This window comes from Pyxicephalus adspersus, chromosome 11 (assembly GCF_032062135.1).
Source record: "Pyxicephalus adspersus chromosome 11, UCB_Pads_2.0, whole genome shotgun sequence".
In the NCBI taxonomy this organism is placed as follows: domain Eukaryota; kingdom Metazoa; phylum Chordata; class Amphibia; order Anura; family Pyxicephalidae; genus Pyxicephalus; species Pyxicephalus adspersus.
The window spans coordinates 21,038,369-21,061,974 of record NC_092868.1 but is presented as its reverse complement, the minus strand read 5'-3'; the positions used below and the strand labels follow the sequence as shown (position 1 = coordinate 21,061,974).

Below are 23,606 nucleotides of genomic sequence, written 5' to 3'. Positions count from 1 at the left end.
GTTAAGAACATACCTACAGTTTCTTTGTCGTATGGTAATGAGTCAATGATGAAGAAGGATCTGGGTGTTCTGATGAAACCACAGATATAATTATAACATGCAGTACTACAAACTACGTGAATAAAGCAAGCACGATACTTTCTTGTATTTAAAGACTGAACACTGAACAGATCAATGCACAATCCCTGCCCCTGTACCACGAATTACTCAAACTTCAACTGGGATATGCAGATAATTTACAGGTACCAGTTCACATAAAGGATGTGGAACTAAAGACAGTATAGAGCAGCAGCATGGTGGCTCAGAGGTAGCACTCTTGCCTTTGTACTGTTAGGTCCCAGATTCGAATCTCGGCCCCGTGTCTGCGTGGGTTTCCTCCGGGTACTCCGGTTTCCTCCCACATCCCAAACACATGCAGTAAGGTTAATTGGCTTCCCCTCAAAATTGACCTTGGACTACATTAATGACATATGACTATGGTAGGGACATTAGATTGTGAGCTCCTTTGAGGGACAGTTAGTGACATGACTATCGACTTTGTACACTGCTGCCTAATATGATGGCGCTAAATAAATACTGTGTAATGTAATAATAATAATATTAATAATAGAGGATGACACCTAAACTGATAAAAAGCATGAAGGAGTTAAGCTTTGAAGGAAATATCTCTCTCCTCTGAAAAGAGGCATTTAAGGGGGATATGATCACTCCTATAAGTTGTCTGTACAAATTGCTGTAGTTAGCCATGTTATGCTGTAATAGGCAGTGGTAGAGTGGTACAAGGACCTGATTAGTGTTTATTCTAGCATATGCAGCACCATGGTTTCTTAATATTTGGGTGAAGATAAGGTGAAGCCAGAAGGTCATTTTGGTAGAAAAACCCAGGTCTCTACCTACTTACAAAATGTAAATACATACACTGGCGCTGGTTTTCAATAGGAATCCTCGGTGGTATAGATTCCTATTTCTGCGGAACAAGTTTGGTCTCTCCCAGCTGGACCTAGATGTAGGAGTATCTGGGTATGTTTGCTCAGAGACGGCCAGGCTGAAGAGCTACCTGACTGCAGATCTAGAGTGGCCAAACAAACAGAGACTGTATTTGTTTTTCTTATGGCTGGAATAAACAGCGTGATTTTAATTTACCCAAATGGACTTGGTGCTTTCTCCAATCCGCACAATAGGTAAGGTACTGCTTCACAGTAAAGGCTGAAAATGTGGAAGAGACTACCGCAGAAAGTAGTTCTAGCTAGTTCAGTATATTTAAAAAAAATGCCCATGCCAAGTTTACATGGTGGTCTTTGCATTCAGTTTTAAGCATTGGAAAAAATGGTTTAGTTTGTTTCCCCTTTTTTAGGTGGTAAAAGGCAGTAACATTGTTGCACATTTTTTATTTTTTTTTTTCAAAAGCTTTTGCAGCCACTTGTAAACATCTGAAAAAGCTGTTACTATTCTCTAGCACCACTAGAAAAGCGCTAGAACTATGTGAACTAAGCCTAGATTATTACACTAAATTGATTACACTTTACAAAACAAGGGACACTGAGAAGTTGGGTCACAATACAGGGACACTGGACAGTTGGGAGGATACTAAAAAATGTGATGTATTATTGTAAAGGGCATTAAAAAGTTGAAACAAAGTAAAGGGGGACTGTACAAATCTGACACAATTATAAGGGTTGCTCGACACCTATGACACAAAGAACTGGGAGCACCAAGTTTGTCACGTGTTGTTCTGCCCACTTTTTGACCAGCTGGCTACAGCTGGGAAGAACACTATTTACAAAAGTTCCAACTAGTGGCTTGTGGGAACTGATTGCCAGCAGCTGGAAAAGTCAAATAAGGCAGAAGAGATGGGGTGGCTGCCTGTTTTATTATGTTGGTGTTGCAGCAGGTGGTAGATAGACGAGAGATCAGGATTTGACCATATTGTGTGCTAACAGCATTGCCCTATCTGTGCCTTCTATTGATGGGGTTCTGTCAGTTTTGATTGGGCAGGACAGGTTTATGTTAGACACTAGGAAGATGGGGGTAGATTACCCATCAAGAGGCAGCATTATGGAAAATTAGCACAATAGTCGGCATAATTTGAAAGATCAGTAAATCTCCGCTCTACATATGGCCATATTCAGTACACAGGTTTATCCCCGAGTGCTGTAACCAATAGCAACCAATGCTAAATTTCTAATTATGGTTGACTTTCTACTGATAAATCTGGATTGGTTACATTTGGTTATGGCACACGCAGGAACACTTTGGCTAAAATAAATTCCGACAGCTGTCATTAGTAAAGTAAATCCTTATATTAATTATCACAGGGATGGATATGGATATATGTTTTCCTCCACATGCCCATGCAGATGAAATCGTCCATATATCTGAAATAGGCAGTAGATATATATTGATGGTTGAAGGATCTCTGTGTTGCTACAAAGTCTACACCCTGTCTGTGAACAATTTACTCCCATGCACTACAACATGTCAGCAACAACAACAGCCTGGTCAATCAGGAAGCCAGAAAGGGAGCCAGCTGCAAGTGGAGGGTCAGGCTTCAATTGCACCTAGCTTCCTTGATCACTAGCCATACTTTCTTCATGTAACTGGCTCTCTTCCTGGCTAGATCTTTTAGCTCAGACCCTCCATTTGCACCTGCCTTGCTAGCAAGGGAGCCAGTTGCATTTGCTAAATCTTGAGAGCAGCAAGGGACCAGGTCAAAATTAAGGTTCTTCTCTAGTCATAAAGAGAGCCAGGTGCAAGTGGAGGATCTGGTTGGTCAAGAAAGGAGCCAGGTGCTCTCCATTTGCAACTGTCTCCCTTTCTGGCTAATCAAGACCCCACACCTGGCTCTTTTGGTGGTTAGCCTAGGCCCTTGATGGGGATGATGATGGAACTAGAGATGTTTAGAACACAAAAAATGATCATTCAAACAAATCAGGTAATCCAACTGCATTCAGATTTTTTTTTAGATGCCCATACTATACCTGTCAAATACAGGTAAAGTAGGGCTCAGTGGTCATCATTCGGTGGCCTACTATGCTTGTCAAATTCCGGCAGCCTGATTGGCTGAGCTCTACTATACCTGTCAGTGATTGCTCAAATTCAGAGTTCCAATCCAACGTTAGAATAGCTCTGATCCAAGTCAAAATAAGCTCCGAATACAACTATATGGTCACTATCAGCTGGGACTTTTAGACATGGTGGGAGGAGGCCCATAAATTTTTCATAGTATGGGGACCAGAAGTTTCTGATGGTGGCCCTGGAAGCAACAATGTTACTGTTTTGCAGTAATATAAGTGTAATTTAGGCCCACAAATTAGGGGCCATATTTTTAATATATTTTTGGATAGTTTTCTTCTGGCACCTCCCAAAATCCTGGAACTGATAATTGGTAACTGTGTAGGAAACTTTTGGGGGAGTAGGTTCTGTCTAAATCATTTATGGTGCCTTGATGATAACAAATGTTCATTTAAATCAGAAAATCATTAGCTCATCAGATTTATCTTGTAATCTACAGGTTCAAATAGGACATACAATATTCATATGTATATTTTGAATGTGACACCCCTAAAACACACTATATATGTTAAAAGAATTAACAATGTTATTTTTTAGTTTAGCATACCTGCAGATTACTCCAATAATGAAAAGCAACAGGGCTGTGATGTCCACATGATTCCAAGAATCCTGTAAGTACTGCTTGACCTTCTGTGTCACTGGCATCGACCCCACAAAGAAACTTTGCCGTATTTCTTCACATACCATGGTAAAGACCCAGAAATACAATATGATCTCTGAAGTGGCTGGACCATTGGGTGGTGGCTTTTTAAAGTCCATAAGGAGCACATAGGAGAAAAGGAAGAGAAAAGTAAAATACATGACAACATTGCCCAAAAATGCAGTGACAGGGGCACTCCAGAACTGCTTCCAGCGTCTCATCCATTGTGGTCGTGGTTTTTCTTTTGTGATTTCCACTTCTGGGACACCTGGGATTAAATCAGTTGCCTTGCTAGGCTTCAGCTCCATAAGCTCACTTTTTTCCCTCATTGTTTCCTCCCTGAAAAGAAATTCAAGATATTTCTCATAATCACAACGCAAAAGGGAGAACAGATTTAAAAACAGATTGTATAAAAGCCTTCAAGCGGAGCAGGACTCCAAAAGCAATGATGAGCCTGTGGGAGGGTACAGGAGGGACCAGAAGATGATGTATTTTACTATTTTAGCCCCCTACTTCACAACCAAAGGGTTTTTTTCAATGTTACCCTTTGCTGTTTTTCTTGCTCTTATATTAGCAAAACATAGTATACATTCAAAACTAGAACCAGTGCTAGAATGGAGTGCAAAGTAGCACCATAAAGTAAAAAAAATGGTTTTGAAAAGAGATTTAGGTTTCTTTTCTGTAGGGTCCTTAAAGGAAGGTGCACTATTAGAATGGTGGTCACTTTGTTCAAGTGAAGAAAAACATGGTCGCCTGCAGAAATAGACCATTTTTTATCAATGCTTTGAAGGTGGGAAAGAAAAACTTTCAGCACCCTTTTAAGGATGTCATTGAACAAGGGATGATGGTTTAAAGTTTTAGTGGTTCTGGTTGTTTTGATGGAGCTCAGACTCGTCACTAAACTGGTGGTAAGAATGAGTAGACCTTTCCAGTTTCAGAGAAATTTGCACTCAAGAGCAGTTTGGGTGTAATGATTGCAGATCTTCTAAAGAGGGCCCCTGCCCAGGGATTGCAAATCGCTAACAGACACAATCACAGGCAGATCTGATTCAGACAGTGTCAATGGAGGCAGGGTAGTGGCCTCAGTAATCTGGGTCGATCACTATACAAGTCATTTTTTTTTAAATGAACCTTACATTACAGAGTAAAAAACTAAAAGTTATGGGATGAAGATTAGGTTATGTGAAATAGAGTAATGGTGGAGCCAACAATCATTCGATGCTCCTGTGTTTAGAGTCCGACATTTTGCAGCCACAATTGCAGTAAGAAAGGAATAGGTTTAAGTTCGGGAGTTGAGCCTAAATATTCATGAAACACTTGGACACCTGGGTATATACCTTTAGGACTGACCTATAAAAATAAAGGTGGAAGGTGACCAAAATAGCTGAAGCAGCAAAGCAGCAACAGGAAGATACTTACTCCTGGCTTACTGACAGGAAGGATAGTGTGTATCATGTGATTGGTGAAATTCCACCCAACTCAGTTATATCCAGACTATCAGCCTTAACACCCTTCACGCAATACCGCCTGTAAAGAAATTCTTCACACAGATGAAACTCTGTACCAAATGACACTCAGAATAGATAGCCTACAAACATGGAAGTAAATCTTACGAGACAGTCAACCAGCTGCATGGCTCTGGACCTGTAAAGACATCTGCAATGACAGGCCAAAGCTTAGGGAAGGGGAGGGGGGGGGGGGGTTATATCTGGTCTGGCTTGCCCATTTTATATTTAACAGTGCCTTTTTCTCCTGCAGGAATTCTGTGTAGAAAAGAGAGAAATACTTTATTCTTATAACTTGTATTTTATTCTCATAAGTGTCATTTTACTCTACAAATGCTGGATACACTTGAAATAATTAAATCTTAGTGTCAAATCAGAATTAATGAGTAGGATCATTAGCTTTGATCTTACCACCTACTAGTAAAATTGTTATTGTTATTCCTTCTGATCTTAGTAAAGCAGTTTTTTTGTTGCAATGCAACAAAAAGGAAGGCAGCACTGCTAAACAATTTTCAAAAAGGGGGGCTACAATTTCACACAGATGATTGAAGTAGCTTGTTTTTTAATAATTTGAATTGAAAAAAACATTTGATATTAGTAACATACCCCTCCATAATTTCTGCAACTGTAGTCTTTATGTCAATATCCAGACTGTCCATTTCCACTCGCTGGACATTATCCATTCCACTGTCATTATCAGAGTTTCTATAGACATTCAAAAAATATAAAAACAAAACAGTTTATTTTATTTAGCACAGTGTTGTAGCAAATGTTCACAAAAAGAGCACACATAATCCTACTATATATAGGGGTTATCTTTACCTAATGATAGCTAATAAAAATTCACAAATTAACAATACTCTGATGTACACAGACCCTACATATAAAAATCTAATTATTACATGGGGTATATTATGTTATGTCATAATATGCTCCATGTGAACATTCGATTTTTATATGTAGGGTCTGTGTACATTAGAGTATTGCAGTTGGTATGTGGACTAAAGTTCTGCACCTAATTAGGCCAAGAGAAACTATTTATTTTGAGTAGCATAAATAAAGGTATTTTCTGCTTGTGCAGACCCCATCACATCCCCTGATGAACCTTTCACCCATGGTAAAGTATTCCAAACTCCTTTTTGGCAAAGACATTTAACCCCTCACTAAAAACTTAGAATACAAACACTGTTTTGGCATTGTTTTGCTGATGCATAAAAAAAATAAACTTTCTATTAAATCTATATTTTCTGAAAAATTACATTTAAATTTTAGTTTACACAAACACAATAAAGTTCCCCAAATTTTCTTTAAGTTTTGAAAGACTAGATTGAGCCAAGTGAAAAAATACCAACGATGTCCCATCTTAAAATAGCATGCAACTATGAAATAAAAACAAGATTGTAAGCTCTTCGGGGCAGGGTCCTCTCCTCCTGTATCACTGTCTGTATTAGTCTGTCATTTGCAACCCCTATTTAATGTACAGCGCTGCGTAATATGTTGGCGCTATATAAATCCTGTATAATAATAATAACAAACCACAATACCCAGGGCTTTTTTTCTTATTTTTTTCGACAGATTTTTCAAAGGAGAATTACAGCTCTAAAGCCCTCATAAAAGCTTTCCTTACTCTCTTTTCCTCACATTCATCTGTATGGAGTGGGAGGAGGAGTGGGCATGGGAGAAGGAGGAGTGGGAGGAGGAGGAAGAGTGGGAGGAGAAGGAGGAGGAATGGACAGTGTCTGGAGGATTACCAAGATGTGAGTCCTGGCACATTTTTTTTTTATACAAACAAAAGCACTTACAATACCCACAATTTTTAAAATGCTTCCCTTTTTTCCACAACCAGATTAAGTATATTAAAGAACTATGATTAGATAGATTACACCCACATGTCCTTAAAGAGCTGAGTTCTGTTAATTTAAGACCATTGTTTTGAATTTTTAGCAAGTGAATACTCACTAGCATGTTACCAATAGATTGTGGCCAATGTGGTACCTATCTTTAAAAAGAAATAGAGTCTTTAACATATATCTACAGACCTGTAAGATTAACTTCCATAGTTAGTGTGACAGCAGGTCAAGATATGTCTGCAGTTTTGTACAAGATGGGAGGTACATTTGTTCCAGGTTTCAGCAGTTTGTCTTTTTGAGAGTGTGGGAACTGATGAGTTAAGGAGCAGCTGAGGCAGGTCTGCTAATCAAGGGGAGTATAAAACTCACAAACTGTTTTGGGTCAGGGCTCCACCCTGAAACCAGTACACCAAGGCCTGATCAGGTTGGGGGAGTTTGGAATATTTGTGTGTGCACCGTGTCTTGGATAACACATAACCCATGTGCCAAACTCTGCATCACGCCAAACTCTGCATCACTAAGTTTGAAGACTTAGGTTGTACAAGTTTTGTTTGTCAGAGAAACACCTGTGTAGTTAGTGACCAGATTGGCAGGGATTTATTTTGGTTGTATGTTTTTTTCATCTGTTTTTGAAACCTCTGTATATAGTCCTATTGTAAATAAACCTGCGTTAGTGTTTGACGTCAAAGCAAACCTACTCTCCTTTTAAACACATGGACAATTGAATAGCAGTTGATATAATATACTTGGACTTAAAAAAGCATTTTACACACGTAACCCCCAGAAAGGTAATGTGTAAGTTAATTTCAATAGGTTCATAAAGTGTAATTTGTAAATGGATGGAGAACTGGTTTAAAAGGTCATATTTAGAATGTAGTGATTAATTACTCATATTGTGAATGGTCTAAAGTAGGGGTGTCAAACACTGGCCCGCTGACCAAATCCGGCCCGCAAATCTGGCCCCGAAAGGAATCCTAAATATGAATTTCAGCTGGCCTGCCACTGCATTGAAATAGCGCCACTACTACAATTCCCCACATAACTCAATAGATAGCGTCAATAGACCAGCGACCTCCCTGCCTACGCAGAAGCAAGTAATGCCGGGAATTGTAGTAGCGGCATCACTTGCGTCTATAGAACAGGGGCTTCTCTTCCTATGAGTGGCCTTGCATTAGACTGTTTTATAAATGCAGGGAATTGTAGTAGTGGTGCTATTTAAGTGAAAAGAGAGTTCCAGCCACTCATAACATTAAGCTCTGCTTTGGACTGTTTTCTTGACGCAGGGAATTGTAGTCGTGGTGCTTTTTCAGTTTCAAGTTTGGCCCGCAACTTTGTCTAAGTTTTTAATTTTGGCCCACTGTGTATTTGAGTTTGACACCCCTGGTCTGAAGGTAGGTAGTTAAATTTTTCAAACGGCACCATAATTATCACTGTATTATTGATGAGTGTAAAATGCATTAACTTTTTTCTCTCCCTTGAACTGTGTAAAAATACAGTTTTGGGAGCCTGCAACTTAAAGAGCCTCTCATTTTAGATGGTTAATCTGTCAAAACAAATAAGGATAGAAAAATTGTGTTGCTTACTTGAATTCAATCAGATCTGTGTAAATGAGAGGTGGGCAAAAGAAAGTGAGGACCATTGCCCATACTGGTGTGTTCTGTGCCATCTGTCCCCACCAATTCTCTGTTAACATGGACTGTAAAATAAGCATGTAAAATAAATATCAATAAAATGACACTAAATATAAACAAAAAATACAATAAATAATTATGTGAAGTATGGGTATACCCATAACAAATGTTAACTTTTCAAAATAAAAACATTGGATCCTTAATCAAACAGCTCCTAAAGAGGAATGTGATTTACAATAGGGTTATGTAGGGTTCCTCTTTGTTATGGAAAGATATCAACAACTTGTTAATTGCCAACCCTGTGATAATGAAAAAAAGTGGTGGTGTCTGTCTGTATGTATGAGAAGTGATCTGGAAGTGAATGTGAAAGAAGAAATTGCTGATGGGACAAGCAATGAGGTTGAGGCATTATGGGTGGAGTTGAATGTGGGGATGCACAATACACAATTAATTATTGGAGTCTGCTATGGGTCCCCAGTGCTAAGGAAGAACAAGAGAATTTACCCTAAGCAGCCCTTATTGCTGCTACAGTACAAGATCATTAGCTGCTCATTCCACATTGGGACTTTACATAATGAATGTATGTATATCATGTGTTACTTGTTTTTGTAACTTTTGTTTTTACAATAAATCAAAATTGTTTAAATACCAACAAACCCCTACTTTTACTCACTGAACCTCTCAGCCTAGGGATTGGCACAACTCTATTTTCTAGGGGGTCAATAATTGATATATATATTTGTTCTACAGACAGGTAACGAACAAGCAAATCAATATTACCAAATGGAATCAAAGAAACAACCTGCAGCTAAACATGATCATAGTTGTGTTCCATTAGTTAAAAAAAGGCAATACAATGAACCCTATCCAATACTCATTGTGTATCTAACAAGGCAAAACAGCTCAAAAGATAAACTACCAAAACACTGCTTGGAATTAGATCTTTTCGGTTAATGAGATCCACAAAATGTGTGTACTCACCTGGACACCATCCTGGGCAAAGAAGTTGCGGGCATCTGCCTCATAAGCCAGCTGCAGACAAGTGGCTCCCCCCCAAACATTAGAGCGTCGTACTAGCAGCTTGAATGCTCGATTTTCACTATTTCTGTAACATTCATTAAATACTCCTACAGGAAAGAACAATACTGTTATATTCATTATATAACTACTTTTCTCAGATTTCATTTTTTTAGGAAACACATTAGGCTCAATTTATACATTTTTCGCCTCTGGATTTAATTCTATTTTTGCCAATTTAATTTGTTTTTCCTGTCAGGTTCCCTTTTCCCCGTTGCTCTAGATTGCGTTGCTTATATTTTGTCCTTAAAATTAATTGATAAAAAATGTGTTATATTATTCTTCAAAATATTTAGGATTCATGCTAGAGGTTTTTTTTTTTTTTTTCCTTTACTATGAGATAACATTTTACACTCAAGTCCATAGGAAAGTCCGATTTTCATAGTTTTTAGGGTTAAATTGTCACCAAAATAGCTGAGGATATGTGGGAACCCATAGGACAATGTCACAAAACAAAATAATGGTAAGTATGTGATTTTGTCCAAAATCAACATTAAAATGTAGGCAGGAAATGACAAATTTTTAAATGTAGGTTATTGCCGGGCACCCACCTTTTATGTGAATTGCAAAAGACCCTGAACATAGAAAAAATGAAACAATGGGAAAAAAGTGAACCTGACAGGGAGAACAAATAAAATGAGTGTGGAATATGTGAGTTTAAAAAACTTTCCATCTTTAATCGTGTTGATTATTGTAATTAGACAATATTTATTACATAAATATTTCTAGTTACTTAAGCCCAAATATCTTATAAATCATGGTCTTTGATATTTTTTCGGAAGGACAGTACAGTGTCTGTATGAAGTCCAGACTGATTCTATATCTAATATAGACCAAAGATATATTTCTTATATAGGAATAGGAATTACAAACTATGAATATCATCTAAAGAATTTATCTTTTTATCTTATCCCTACATGGCTCTTTTTTGTTGGCCTTTTCTCAGTTGAATGCTTTCCTTCATTCATTTTAAGCACTCCACTTTTACTAGAGCACTGACCTGAACATATGATCGCTAATAGATAAACTTCTTTGGGAAACTAGATGGGATGCCTCTCACTTTATGAAGAAAATGGGAAAGAAACCTTGCATTCTTCCCCATTCTGGCTGACCGGGAGAAGCAATACTTTTTATTACATAAAAATATATCTGAAATCTGGAAAAAAAATCTGCATAAACCCTTCAGAGAAAAATATTTATATCATAATTATCCCCACTCTTGTATTATAATATCTATTATCCCTGGATCGTTTACATTGTCTTCAGAATGTTATAAGATCCCCTTAAATTTTCATTTTTTTTATGTTGCAGAGTACTTTCTGAAGCCACTGAAAATATGTTAAACAAGAAATTTTATTTGATCTGTGCGCCAATGACAGTAATTGACTGTCATTGGGTAACTGATTATATTCTTTCAGTAGTAGTGTGGGTGTGTGAACCGAATACAACAAAAGCCATGAAGATCATGATTTCTCTGAGAGAGACTTCTGGTTCCGGCGCCTAATGTAGGAATACGTGGGATCTCTTAGTTATGCTCTTGGTGATGATATTTATGGTTAAAGTACTTCATCTAGCCTCCTATATCTTCATTATCACTAGAGGCTTTACTCAACTTAGTAAATGCTCCCCTTCCAAGATTGCAGATACCCATGCTCATTAACTCCAGAGGAGGAGAACACTAATTCAGAATCCAGAGATAACCAGAGAATTACTGTGGACTAAAAAAAAAAAAAACTTTATTATCAAGAAGGTGATAACTTATGATACACATTTAATTGATTTATAACAGGGATTGAATGATCCAGAGGTTAGATTTGCTACTACCCAATCGAAACTGCAAGTGGTAAGTACCAAACATGCCTAAGTAATGGATAAACTAAATGATTAAAAACAAAAACGCTCTAGGCGTAGGAATCTCTGATTAGTGGGAGTACCAGAATATATTAAACTATCTGAACCTTCTTTTTGCTCTGACATTATTACTAAACTTTTCTTCAACCTTCAAAGAGGAATAGACTGTAGAGATGGAGACATAATCCTGCCCCTGTACAAAGCAGACCACATCTGGAATATGTAGTCCAGTTTTGGGCATCAGTTCACAAAAAGGACATTGTGGAATTGGAGAGAGTGCAGAGAAGGGCTAATAAACTAATAAAAGGAATAGAGGAGCTAAGCTATGAGGAGAGATTAGCTGAACTGAATCTATTCACCCTTGAGAAGAGACGTTTAAGGGGGGATATGATCTTTCTGTATCAATATATAAATGGTCCATATAGAGAACTCTCTTTCCAATTATTCATTTTGAGACCATTACAACAAACAAGAGGGCACGGTTTGTGTCTGGAGGAAAAGAAGTTTAAGCTCCGGATAAGGAAGGGATTCTTCACTGTAAGGCCTGTGAAAATGTGGAATCGTCTCCCTCAGGAAGTAGTTTCAGCAACTACTATAGATTGCTTTCAGAAAAAGCTGGATGTTTTTCTAGAAGCACAGAATATAACTGGGTATTAAAAATATAAAGTAAAGATAACAGAGACTGTTAATCCAGCGAACATGCCGAATGCCTAATGGAATCAGGAAGGATTTTTTTCCCTGTTAAAGCAAATTGTACCAGGGTTTTTTTTTTGCCTTCCCCTGGACCAGCTATATCTTATAGGGTTTTATATCTGGGATATGTTTATTTCCCTAGTTGTTGAACTTGATGGACTTGTGTCTTATATACCTAACCTACTATGTAATTATAGCAGTTGAACCTGGGTAGGCATCTTAATCCCTTGGACTGTGACTTATCGACTTTTCTTCACTGCATCACACTTTGTCTGGATTGGACAGTATTTTGGCGAGCACTGATTTGCTATTGAAAATTCAGCAGCCTGGTATTTCATTAGTCATCACAGACCATTAACCAGTTTCTATATCTTTACAATAACAATGATCTGCATTCACAGATTTTTCCTGGCAATTTTAGATATCTTATTAATGATGAGTCTTTTCAAAAACAACCTAAACATTAGAGGATGGACTATGAATACCATAATGCACAACATTAGTCGGATACCTTACTATACTAGGAAAGGAAAATAATGGCCTACAGTTTGACTCTAAAACGCAAAGCACTACAAAAATATAGTAAAGCATCCTTACAAGCTAGATCAACCTATGACCAGTTTAAAGCCACTCTTTCTCCATTTGATTGAGAAAATTAGATTTTTTTTAATATGGAAACAAATATGGCAAGCTTCTAGCCCATTAGGCAAAAGGTTTCCATAAACTAGAACATGTGTTATCTATTACAGACTACAGGGGCGTTGCATAACTCACCTAGAGCCATCACTTTTGCCAAGTTCTACTCATCGTTATATTCTTTGCATGAATGTGACATCCAAATGGGACAAGCTTTCCTGAATACGGTTAATTTATCTCACCTTTCAAAGGATGATCTCATATGTGAATTCAGCAATATCCTCGGAGGAAGTTTTATGTGTAATGTATTGTGTTTCAATATTTGTATTGAATTTTTAAACAGAAGAAAATAACATGTGTCAAAGTAAACAGAGACCATTACAAAAGAAATAAATACCAGCACGTAAGTAAGGTCCATTATAACAGTACACACCTTTAATTACGCTGAAATTAAACCTTAATAAGGCAACCAGTGAAGTAAGGCAGTAGTAAAACACTTTATATTTGCAACTTAGTTGGTAGTGAACTATGAAACAACAAATAACCAATAGGAGAAATGAACAGGAAGTAAAACAAAAAAAGAAAAAGAGGTAGAGGGGGAGGAAGAAAAAGTAGGGAAGAAGACCTCAAGAAAAAAAAAGGAAAACTTCCAAAGAACTTTGTACAATTCTCCACTCACGTATTAAGGTGAGCGATCCAGGGCAACCAAAAATCATCAAATTTGGCCAGAGAATTCTTGTATGAGTTAATTTATCATTAATCATGATCCAACTCAGTTTGGAGAAAACCAGTTCCAGAGGTATAGTGGGTGTTTTCCAAGCTTTAGCTAGACCAATCCTTCCTGCCAATAAAATCATCTTGGTGAGTTTCAGTGCTGATTTGGGGAGGGGTGAGTCTACTTTGTTAAATAATGCTGCTTCCGGGGAGCAACAAACCTCCCGTTTCAGGGTTTGGGAGATCAAAGTAAAAACCCTTTCCCAGAAGTCCTTGATCGGGCACGACCACCAAATATGTAGCATTGATTACCTAGAAGCGCAACCTCGAAAATACATTGGGGAGACCGATGGAAAGAATTTTGCCAATCTGTCTGGAACTAAAATTTTTTCTGCCGCCACATAAGAGATTCTATGGATCCAAAAAAAATTGTCAAGATTTTCTATATCGACCCATTGGGGTCGAGCACCAGGCAAAGTACACAGCGACAGTTGTGCCACCTGTGCTACTACGTAATAATACTTGAGGTTGGGAGCAAATAGGGTGGCCTTTTGAATTCTGCTCCGTTTGCCAGCCCACATAAATTTCAGAATTTTCATTTGTTAAAGTGCAACCATCTTCAAGGAGACCTTAATCGGAAGAGTACGAAATAAGTAAAAGTACCCTGGGGAGCAGATTCATTTTAATAGCTGCAATCCTCCCGAACCATGACGGGGTGATTGTGACCATTTCTGGAGATCAGCAAAAAGTTTCTGAAACAAAGGGGTGTAATTACACTTAAAAAGGTTACTGTAGGAGGAAATCAACTGTATACCCAAATATTGGAGGAAGCCATCCCCCCAGCTAAGTTGCTTTTAAGAGCATCTAACCTCTCTTATATTGAGAGCTTGTGACTTATTCCTATTCACTTGTAGACCCGAACAAAGAGCAAACTCATCCAGGAGTATAAATAGGTTAGGTAAGGTAGTAGTGGGGGATGTGATGAACATTAAAATATCATCCCCAAACAAAGCGCATTTGTGTTCCACCTGACCACACATTATACCCTTGATATTTTGATCAGTGCATTAAGCTATCGCTAATGGTTCAATTGACAAAGCAAACAGGAGAGGGGAAAGTGGGCAGCCCTGACGGGTCCCCCTTCTAATTGGAGATGGCAGTAGACAAGAACCCTCCCAGAGATATTTTAGCTTCAGGAGTATCATAAAGAGCCAATACCAGGTTGATGAAATAACGATCAAAATCCATGTGTGATGATAGCACATGGACCAGATGTTTCCATGACATGCCGTTACCGAGTAATCTGCTTTTAAATGCCGCCCGGGTCCCGGCCACGCCACTGCTCACATCCGCAGTTAGATGTGATGCACCATGCAGGATTTCTGCATGGTGCATCACATCTAACTGCGGATGCGATCACTAATAGTAAATTCAGGGGGTGATGCCAATGGCTTCGCTGGTGGTTTCAGTGGAGTGAGCGGGGCAGGACATCCCCACCGCATCACCCAGCAAGATGTGATATCTTCCCGGTGATGCGGTGGAGTGATGGATTGTGTGGGCGGATTACTACTGTAATCTGCTTTTAATTTTTTTTTTTTTTACAGTAAAATACACTACAAAACCTAATAAAAAAAAAAGGAAAAAAACACATTTTAGTGCACCAAACATCATTGCCCAGTGCCCCGATTTACATTTTGCCCACTATTAGCCCTGACCTTGATTTGTCCTTTTAATTACTTATAAATCACTTGCTGCATGTATCATTTCATCACTTTGTCTTTGATTTTGATTGTTCCTGACCGATTGCTGGAGACCACATGTCATCCAAAAGGCATCTTGCTGGCGCAAGTGCTGTTTTGGAGGAATTTTAATGCAGTGATAGCGATTTGGAGTTCCTATGTGGAATCAAGCAATAGTGATTCAACAGGAAATTTGTCATCAGACAGCAAAAGTGAAATGAGGAACGATTCTGAACCTGAGGTCAGTGCTGTGCGCACATGGTGTCCTATTGACCTTGATGCGGACCAGGCAGCATCGCCATGATTTCCATTCACGGGTGCACCTGGGATGAAAATTGAGGTTGAATGCGACAACCCCCTGGCATATATTAAATTGTTTTTGACCGATGAAGTTATCGAAAAAATTGTTGCGGAGACAAAAAGGTAAGTCGCTCTTGTGTTTGCTAACTTTAAAATTTTTTGCAAATTTTTTTTATGCAAACGTGTGCTGCTCTGTTTGCTAACTTTTTGAAATTTTTTTCTAATTTTTTTTTATGTAAACATATATGCTGCTCTGTGTTGCTAACATATTACTTGCAACCTTCACAATATAAAAACATTTCCTAAAATACATTTTTATTTTGTTTTATGCAGGTACACTGGACAACAACAAGGTGCTCCACACCTGAGGTTTGCAAGAAGCAGAAAGAGGGAACCTGTGTCCAAGGATGACATTTGGCTATTTTTGGGCTTGGAGATCCTCCCGGGAGTTGTGGGCAAACCCGCGTAGAAGTGGTACTGGTCCAAGTATAAAATGATTGCCACTCCATTCTTTGGCACAGTCATGCCAGAATACCACTTTTCCCTCATCATGAAGTACCTGCACTTCGCAAACAACAAAAAATTTGATGAGACTACCCATCCTGCACCAAAACTCAAGAAAATTTTGGAAGTGTCCCAGATGATTCTACAAAATTTCCAGCAAACCTATGTGCCAGAAAGAGATGTCAGCATTGACGAAAGTCTAATGGCTTACAAGGGGAGGCTCAGCTGAGTGCAGTACATTGCGTCAAAGAGGGAACGATTTGGCGTGAAAAGGTACATGCTGTGTGAATCCCCATCTGGAATACAGTACTGTACAATGGAAAAGGGACACAGTTCAACCCCAGATACAGCCATTATGGATTGGCAACATCTTCAGTGCTATCCCTCATTGAGCCATTGCTAGATCAGGGCTATTGTGTCACAACTGACAATTTCTACACATCTCCTGAGCTTTATGAGTTCCTTCTGCAACACAGAACAGATGCCTATAGAACCGTTAGGGCTAACCGGCGCAACCTGCCATTACTGTTTGCAAAAGGGAAACTGAAGACAGGAGAAATTGTTGCCTGGCAGAAAGGCAAGATAATGGCCCTGGGATGGCATGACAAAAAAGATGTGTGTCCGATGAGTATTGTCCATAATGCCTCCACCGTTCTGGTTCACACAAAACGTGGGAAAGAAGTGATAAAGCCACAAGTGGCGATTGACTACAACAACACCATGGGAGGTGTCGACAGAGCTGACCAAGCCATGACATTCTACCCAGCGATGAGGAAACAGCAAAGGAAGTACTACAAGAATATTTTCAGGCATTTAGTTGAGCATGGAATGCCTACTTTCTGTACAAAAAAAAATAGTTAGAGGCCTGTGAATCATTCAGACTTCATTTTGCAAGTTTCCGAATCCATAGTCAAGAACCACCAAACATCATCCGTGGCTATGAATAGACCTGGACGTCGTGCTTTCACTGTTGTCAACCCAGAAGGCCAGACTGGTCGTCACTTCGTTGAATACATCCCACCAACACAGAAAAAGGCAGCACTCGCAAGGATGTGCATGGTTTGCTGCTCTAAGACCGATGACAGAGGAAGGATGAAACGCAAGGAAAACAGGTTCTACTGTCCTGACTGTGATGTTGGACTTTGTGCAACACCCTGCTTTAAAATCTACCACACCCGGGATTGTCTTCTAAAAATGTAAATATTTTTTTTTCTAAAATCCACATTTAATTTATATTATTTATCAATAGTATTGCACCCTTGTTTGGAAAATTTCAGTGGGAAGTTTTTTTTTTATATTTACATTGTTGTGGTCTGATATTTCATTATTTTTTATAATTATGATGTATAATTATGTAATATATTATAATTTATGATTATAATATAATAAATAAATATAATCATTATACCCGGGAGGTAATCCTAAGAATAACAGGCCCACAATATAAACAAAAATTTCTTTGCAAAAAAAATAGGATCACTTTTTGCATCAAAAAACTGACAGAATTAGAACGCTAGGGGGGTTAAGATCTGTGCATTAAGCTTCCAATTGTGATTTCAGCCCAGATCAAGGGTTTTGTTTATGTTGTAGCTGTAACATATGGTAGTCCTTAAAGTGTTCCTCAATCAGTTTATTCTGGGATTTTTTGCGTGAGGAGCTTATTTTTATGATTTCCCCTCCAACATACGCCTTGTGAGCTTCCCAGTTTATGGCTGGTGACGTATCGTCAGATTTGTTAATCTGAAAGTAGCCTTTTAAGAGAGTTCCTACTTCTCCTTGTATATTTGGGTCTGGGACCAGGGTCTCATTAAGTCTCCATCTAAACCCTGTTCGAGCCTTAGTAAAACCCACCCACCTTTTCTGAATTTGAGTTGTAAAATATGGGATAGTTTTTGTGTAAGTACTTGGGGACCGAGTGATTGTTGAAATGTGTTTCCTGGAGGACTAAAATGTCTATTTTCAGGGAGTCATAATAGTGAAAAGCCCTAGATCGTTTAATCAGGGAAATAAGTCCCTGGACAATATCTGTAAGGATTTTCAATTTAGGGGAGGTAGTATGGACTGATTGTGGCTCAATGGACATCTGGCCCTTGAAGTACATGGGACATATGGCCCTTGAAGTACATGGGCTAGTGTGTACAAGGGATTGTAAAGGACGTCTTCACAGGAATTGGAACAGGAAGGGACAAGAGAGATGTATTGTAAGCACCCATCACCACTGAAGAACTTTGAGTGGGAATACGAGACACTCCCACTGGTAAAACCCCAGATCTGGATGGTTTACCACTCTTGTACTACAAGACCTTTTCGGGATAGCCAACACTACCATTTTGTGTGAGCATATAATCATATTACTGAGGGTGGTAGGTTCTCCCTGGATTCTCTTCGGGCTACTATCACAGTAGTCCCCAAAGGCAAGAAAACGTCATCCTGTGCGAGCTACCGCCCTATTTCTCTCCTTAATCAGGATCCAAAACTTTTTCAAAGACCCTGGCTTCTAGACTGCTTAGAGTCATGCACTGTCTTATACACTTTGACCAGCTGGGATTCATGGCCGGTAGAGAAGGCAGGGACAACATGGCCAGGGTACTGAATTGGATACATCAGGCCACATCCAAATACATCCTACTCATGTTATTTTCCACAGAGGCTGAAAAGGCTTTTAATCGGGTTGATTGGCTTTTCATGGATCAAACTCTTGTCACACATTGGCCTTGGCCCAAACATTATCCTGGATCAGTGCTATCTACTCCCACCCTATTGCCAATAGGGTGTAAATGGGATACACTTGGCCCCTCTACACATATCTAATGGCACATGACAAGGTTATTATCTCCCCTAATTTTTATCTTGACGTTGGAACCCCTCCTACATACTAACTGTGCCTCTAGAACAATCGAAGTCCTAGAAATGCCAACGTTTCTCAAAAACATAATGAAAGCCCTAAGTGATTCACTGCACAAACACCATTTTGCTACTGGGAATAACACATGTGATTTACATGATATCGAGTGTGCCGTTTACAAATCACGTACAAATTTTAGGCGTGCTATAGCTGTTCAAATTGTAGGTAATTGGGTAATTTATTTTTACATGGGAACATTATACCAGTTGCAACTACCACTTTGCCTCCTGCCACCTCAACTTAATCACGTCCCCTGGTGGCATGCATGTTCCAACAGTGGCTAGGCATGTCTGGGCAAGTCAGTGAGCTAATGTCAGAAATAGGTATATAAGGCGAGATAGACCAAGGGCTTGTCTCTAGTGTGAAACCATCATATTGGATAATACAGCTAGGCCATAGTGAGTCTGTTTTGAGCTAAAGATGAGAAGGCGCAGCTGTGTTAATAATCCTGACAATTTTTGCTACATTTGTGGCAAATACAGTAGGGTCCATAAATATTTAGACAGAGACAACTTTTTTTTAATTTTGGTTCTGTTCAATACCACAATTCATTTTAAATGAAACAACTCAGCAGTTGATTTGCAGACTTTCAGCTTTAATTCAGTGGGTTGAAAAAAAATATTTCATAAAAATGTAAATAACTATAGCCTTTTTTAACACAATCACTTAATACTTGGTTGAAACCCCTTTGCTGGCCAGATGCTGGGTTTCCTCCTTATTAATGTTCTGCCAGGCCTTTACTGCAGCGGCTTTCAGTTGCTGTTTGCGGGCCTTATTGTCGGAAGTTTAGTCTTTAACAAATGAAATGCATGCTCAATTGGGTTCAGATCAGGTGACTGACTTGGTCATTCAAGAATATTCCACTTCTTTGCTTTAAAAAAACTCCTGGGTTGCTTTGGCTGTATGTTTTGGGTCATTGTGCATCTGTATTATAAAACGCCTCCCAATCAATTTGACTGCATTTAGCTGGATTTGAGCAGACAGACATGCACGCCCAAGTCATTGCACTGCCTCCGCCATGTTTTAGAGATGATGTGGTATGCTTTGGATCATGTGCTGTTCCACGCTTTCTCTATACTGTTTTCTTGACATCATTCTAGTAAAGGTTGATCTTGGTTTCATCTGTCCAAAGATTGTTTTTCCAGAACTGTGCTGGCTTTTTTGGATGTTTTTCGAGCAAAGTCCAATCTAGCCTTTCTAGTCTTGAGGCTTATGAGTGGCTTGCACCTTGCAGTGCACCCTCTGTATTTACTTTCATGCAGCCTTCTCTTTATGGCAGACTTGGATATCGATACGCCTACCTCTTGGGAGAGTGTTGTTCACTTGGTTGGCTGTTGTTAAGAGTTTCTCTTCACCATGGAAATGATTCTGCGATCGTCCACCACTGTTGTCTTCTGTAGATGTCCAGGTCTTTTGGCATTGGTGAGTTCACCAGGGCTTTGTTTCTTTCTCATGATGTACCAAACTGTAGCTTTTGCCACACCTAATATTGTAGCAATTTCTCGGATGTGTTTTTTCTGTTTTCGCAGCTTAATGATGGCTTGTTTCACCTGCATGGAGAGCTCTTGTCCACATGTTGTCTGTTCACAGCAAAATCTTCCACATACAAGCCCCCCCCCTCCTCAAATCAGCTCCAGGCCTTTTATCTGCTTAATTGATAATGACCTAAAGAAGGAATTGTCCACACCAGCCCATGAAATAGCCTTTGAGTCAATTGTCCAATTACTTTTGAGCCCCGGAAATGAAGTGATTGTGTAAAAAAAAAAAAATATAAATATAAAAAATATAAAAAAAATTTAAAATATGGCACTAGAGGTTAAATGGGTTACATGTTTCCTCATTCAACCTCTAGTGCCGGGAAACGCACACTGCTCTCAATGAATGCGGCCATTGAGAAGATGCCCAGGCACTGGAGGTTAAAATAACCTCCAGTGCCCTGGGGATTGCAAACAGGAGGATTCACAGGAAATCCTGTGAATCCCCTGTAAATCCTCCTGTTCTAATTTCCTCAATCTTCTGATGGTTTCGCAAAATCGGTTCGGATGGTTCTGATGGTTTTGCAGAATTGCAAGTTCGAGGATGAGCTCGAGTTCGGTCAGCATGAGTTGAGTGATTTTGCATGTGATTTGGGACTAAGAAGGCTTCAGAACTCCTAGCAACAAGTCTGCATGAGAAAAACTTACTTGAAAAAGAAACGAAGGTATCGTACTTTCGAACCAGGGAAATTGCATTTCTGCAGTACTTTAGAACTGACCGTGGCTTTGTGTATTGCCATACCATACCTGGTTTATTGGAGGAATCGGGAATTCCAATCTAGAATTCAACTGAATGGCGACTGTTCATCGATAGCTCAAAGCAGAGCTTAAAGTGTGTCCTCCTTGACAATGGCAATATATTTGGATCAGCTGGCCCAATTGGCCATTCACTTTATCTTTGTGTGTGAAGAATATACAGACATAAAGAGTCTTGGGGTTTTGGAATATCACCAACACAATTGGGTCATGTGAGTTGACCTTAAAATGGTATGCTTCCTTCTTGGTCAGCAACACAGATACACTATGTATCCCTATTATCTGAGAGGCATTGGATGGAAAGGAATTGGCCTCCAAGATCTGCCCTAAAACCAGGTGATTCAAACATTCTACATGAGCCACTTGTTGATAGAAAGAATATTATATTCCTGCCTCTGCACATGAAACTGGGTCTGATGAAGCAGTTTGGTAAAGCTTTGCCATCTGAAGGAGACTGTTTCAAGTACCTCATATTTTGGCATTTCCTAGCCTGTCCTTTGAAAAAATAAAGGCAAGTGTGTTTGATGGTCAACAGATTTAGCAGCTCATCAAAGATGAACATTTCATCAGGACAATGTCAGAAGTCGAAAAGAATGCTTGGTTATCATTAAAAGCTCTTGACTTTCTTGGAAACACACGAGCAAATAATTTTCAGAAATTTTCCAGAAACTCTTGGGAGAGCTACAAAATGCTTGGTTGCAATATGAGCATCAAGGTGCATTTTCTGCATAGACATCCTTCTAACTTCCCAGAAAACCTTGCTGCAGTCAGTGATGAGCAAGGTGAACAATTCCACCAAGATTTGAAGGTCATAGAAGGATGGTATCAGGGTAGATGGGATGTACATATGATGGCTGACTGCTGTTGGAGCATCTGGCGGGATTGTCCTAACACTGAACAATCCAGGAAAAGGTATAAGCATACATTTTTACCTTAACCGCTTACCCGATTAATTTTCAAATGTTTTACTTTAAAAAAAAGTCAGAGTAACAATAAATCCTTTGTATGAACAAAATAAATTTAAATAAACAGTACATTCAAGTTATTATTTCATTATTTTTTCATTGTATGTAAAATTTGTATGTTTTCTGACAAAAATGGAGGGTACCCTGTATCGTAAAAACTGGATTTGATAGCAAAAACTGGGGTCATTTCTGTATTCACCACCCAGAAATTAGTAAAAAAAACTAGTGTAAGATCTAACTTCAACAAAAATGCATTCCCCAGTGTTATTTAGATTTTGAGAGGGCAGCAAAGGAGTTGCAACTGAGGTTAACTGACTGTGGCTATAGTCGTAAAATACTTTAATACTTTAAAAAAGACTTAGCGTGCCAAAATGAAATTACTGGCCTTTTTTGCTTGGAAATCCTAGCATTATCAAATATGTGGACTCCTCTCTGAAAATTATTTAGGGGAAATTACCATCAATTTAGGACAAGGTAGTCAGGAGTCATTTTACATTGCCGAAAACCGAATCAACCTCACAAAAAGGGACATTTGCATGTGGCAAATGCAACCAGTGTAAATGTATTCACAGGGATTCGGATAACATACAGATACCAGATGGTTAAAAATTGGTTCATTGACTACAATATTAGTGTTGTATCCATCCAGCCTTTTGCTTTACATCTAGCTTTTTGTAGATGTAGTAGTAGTGGCAAGTTTTATGTGAGGAAAACAAAAAGAATGCTTTGCAAGCATTTTTATGAGTATGAGTTTATTAGTATTAAGAGTGGACAGATAACTACTCCCCTAAGTTACCATATGGGCAAATGCTACTGGTTTAATTGTGAAGAATTAACAATCACTGTACTTGAGGAAATGTATCTAGATCCTAGGGGAGGTGACCATGACGAGAAATTATTACAGAGGGGCAAGATGGATGTTTATGTGACTAAATGAAGTGAGTTTTGGATAATTTTTTATAAAACTCAGACTGGGTCTACATGAACAGTTTTAAAAATGCATATAAACATTCCTACCACGTTTATATGCATTTTTATGCACTTTTACAAGCATTTTAAAGCTTAACTTTAAAACGCTAAAAAAAAAACTTTTATAAACGCCTATGACACGTTTTACCGCAAATTGCTGCAATTTTACATAAGCGTTTATAAAAGTTTTACTTTTAACCCTTTCAGGGAATGAGTACAGGGGTACATAAAACCCTTTACTCATTCCCTGAAAGGGTTAAAATA

General features: G+C 38.8%; 1 protein-coding gene across 2 annotated transcripts in view; it reads right to left on the bottom strand.

Moving 5' to 3' along the window:
* TRPM4 (transient receptor potential cation channel subfamily M member 4) overlaps nucleotides 1-23,606 on the bottom strand; it is a 260,833-nt gene that overhangs the window by 58,627 nt on the left and 178,600 nt on the right. For both annotated transcript variants that reach the window (XM_072425747.1, XM_072425748.1), the window contains exons 14-17: nucleotides 9,680-9,825; nucleotides 8,651-8,763; nucleotides 5,824-5,922; nucleotides 3,620-4,051 (exon numbers count right to left, since the gene is read on the bottom strand). In XM_072425747.1, coding sequence (XP_072281848.1) covers nucleotides 3,620-4,051; nucleotides 5,824-5,922; nucleotides 8,651-8,763; nucleotides 9,680-9,825 — 790 coding nt within the window. The remainder of the gene's footprint in view (nucleotides 1-3,619; nucleotides 4,052-5,823; nucleotides 5,923-8,650; nucleotides 8,764-9,679; nucleotides 9,826-23,606) is intronic.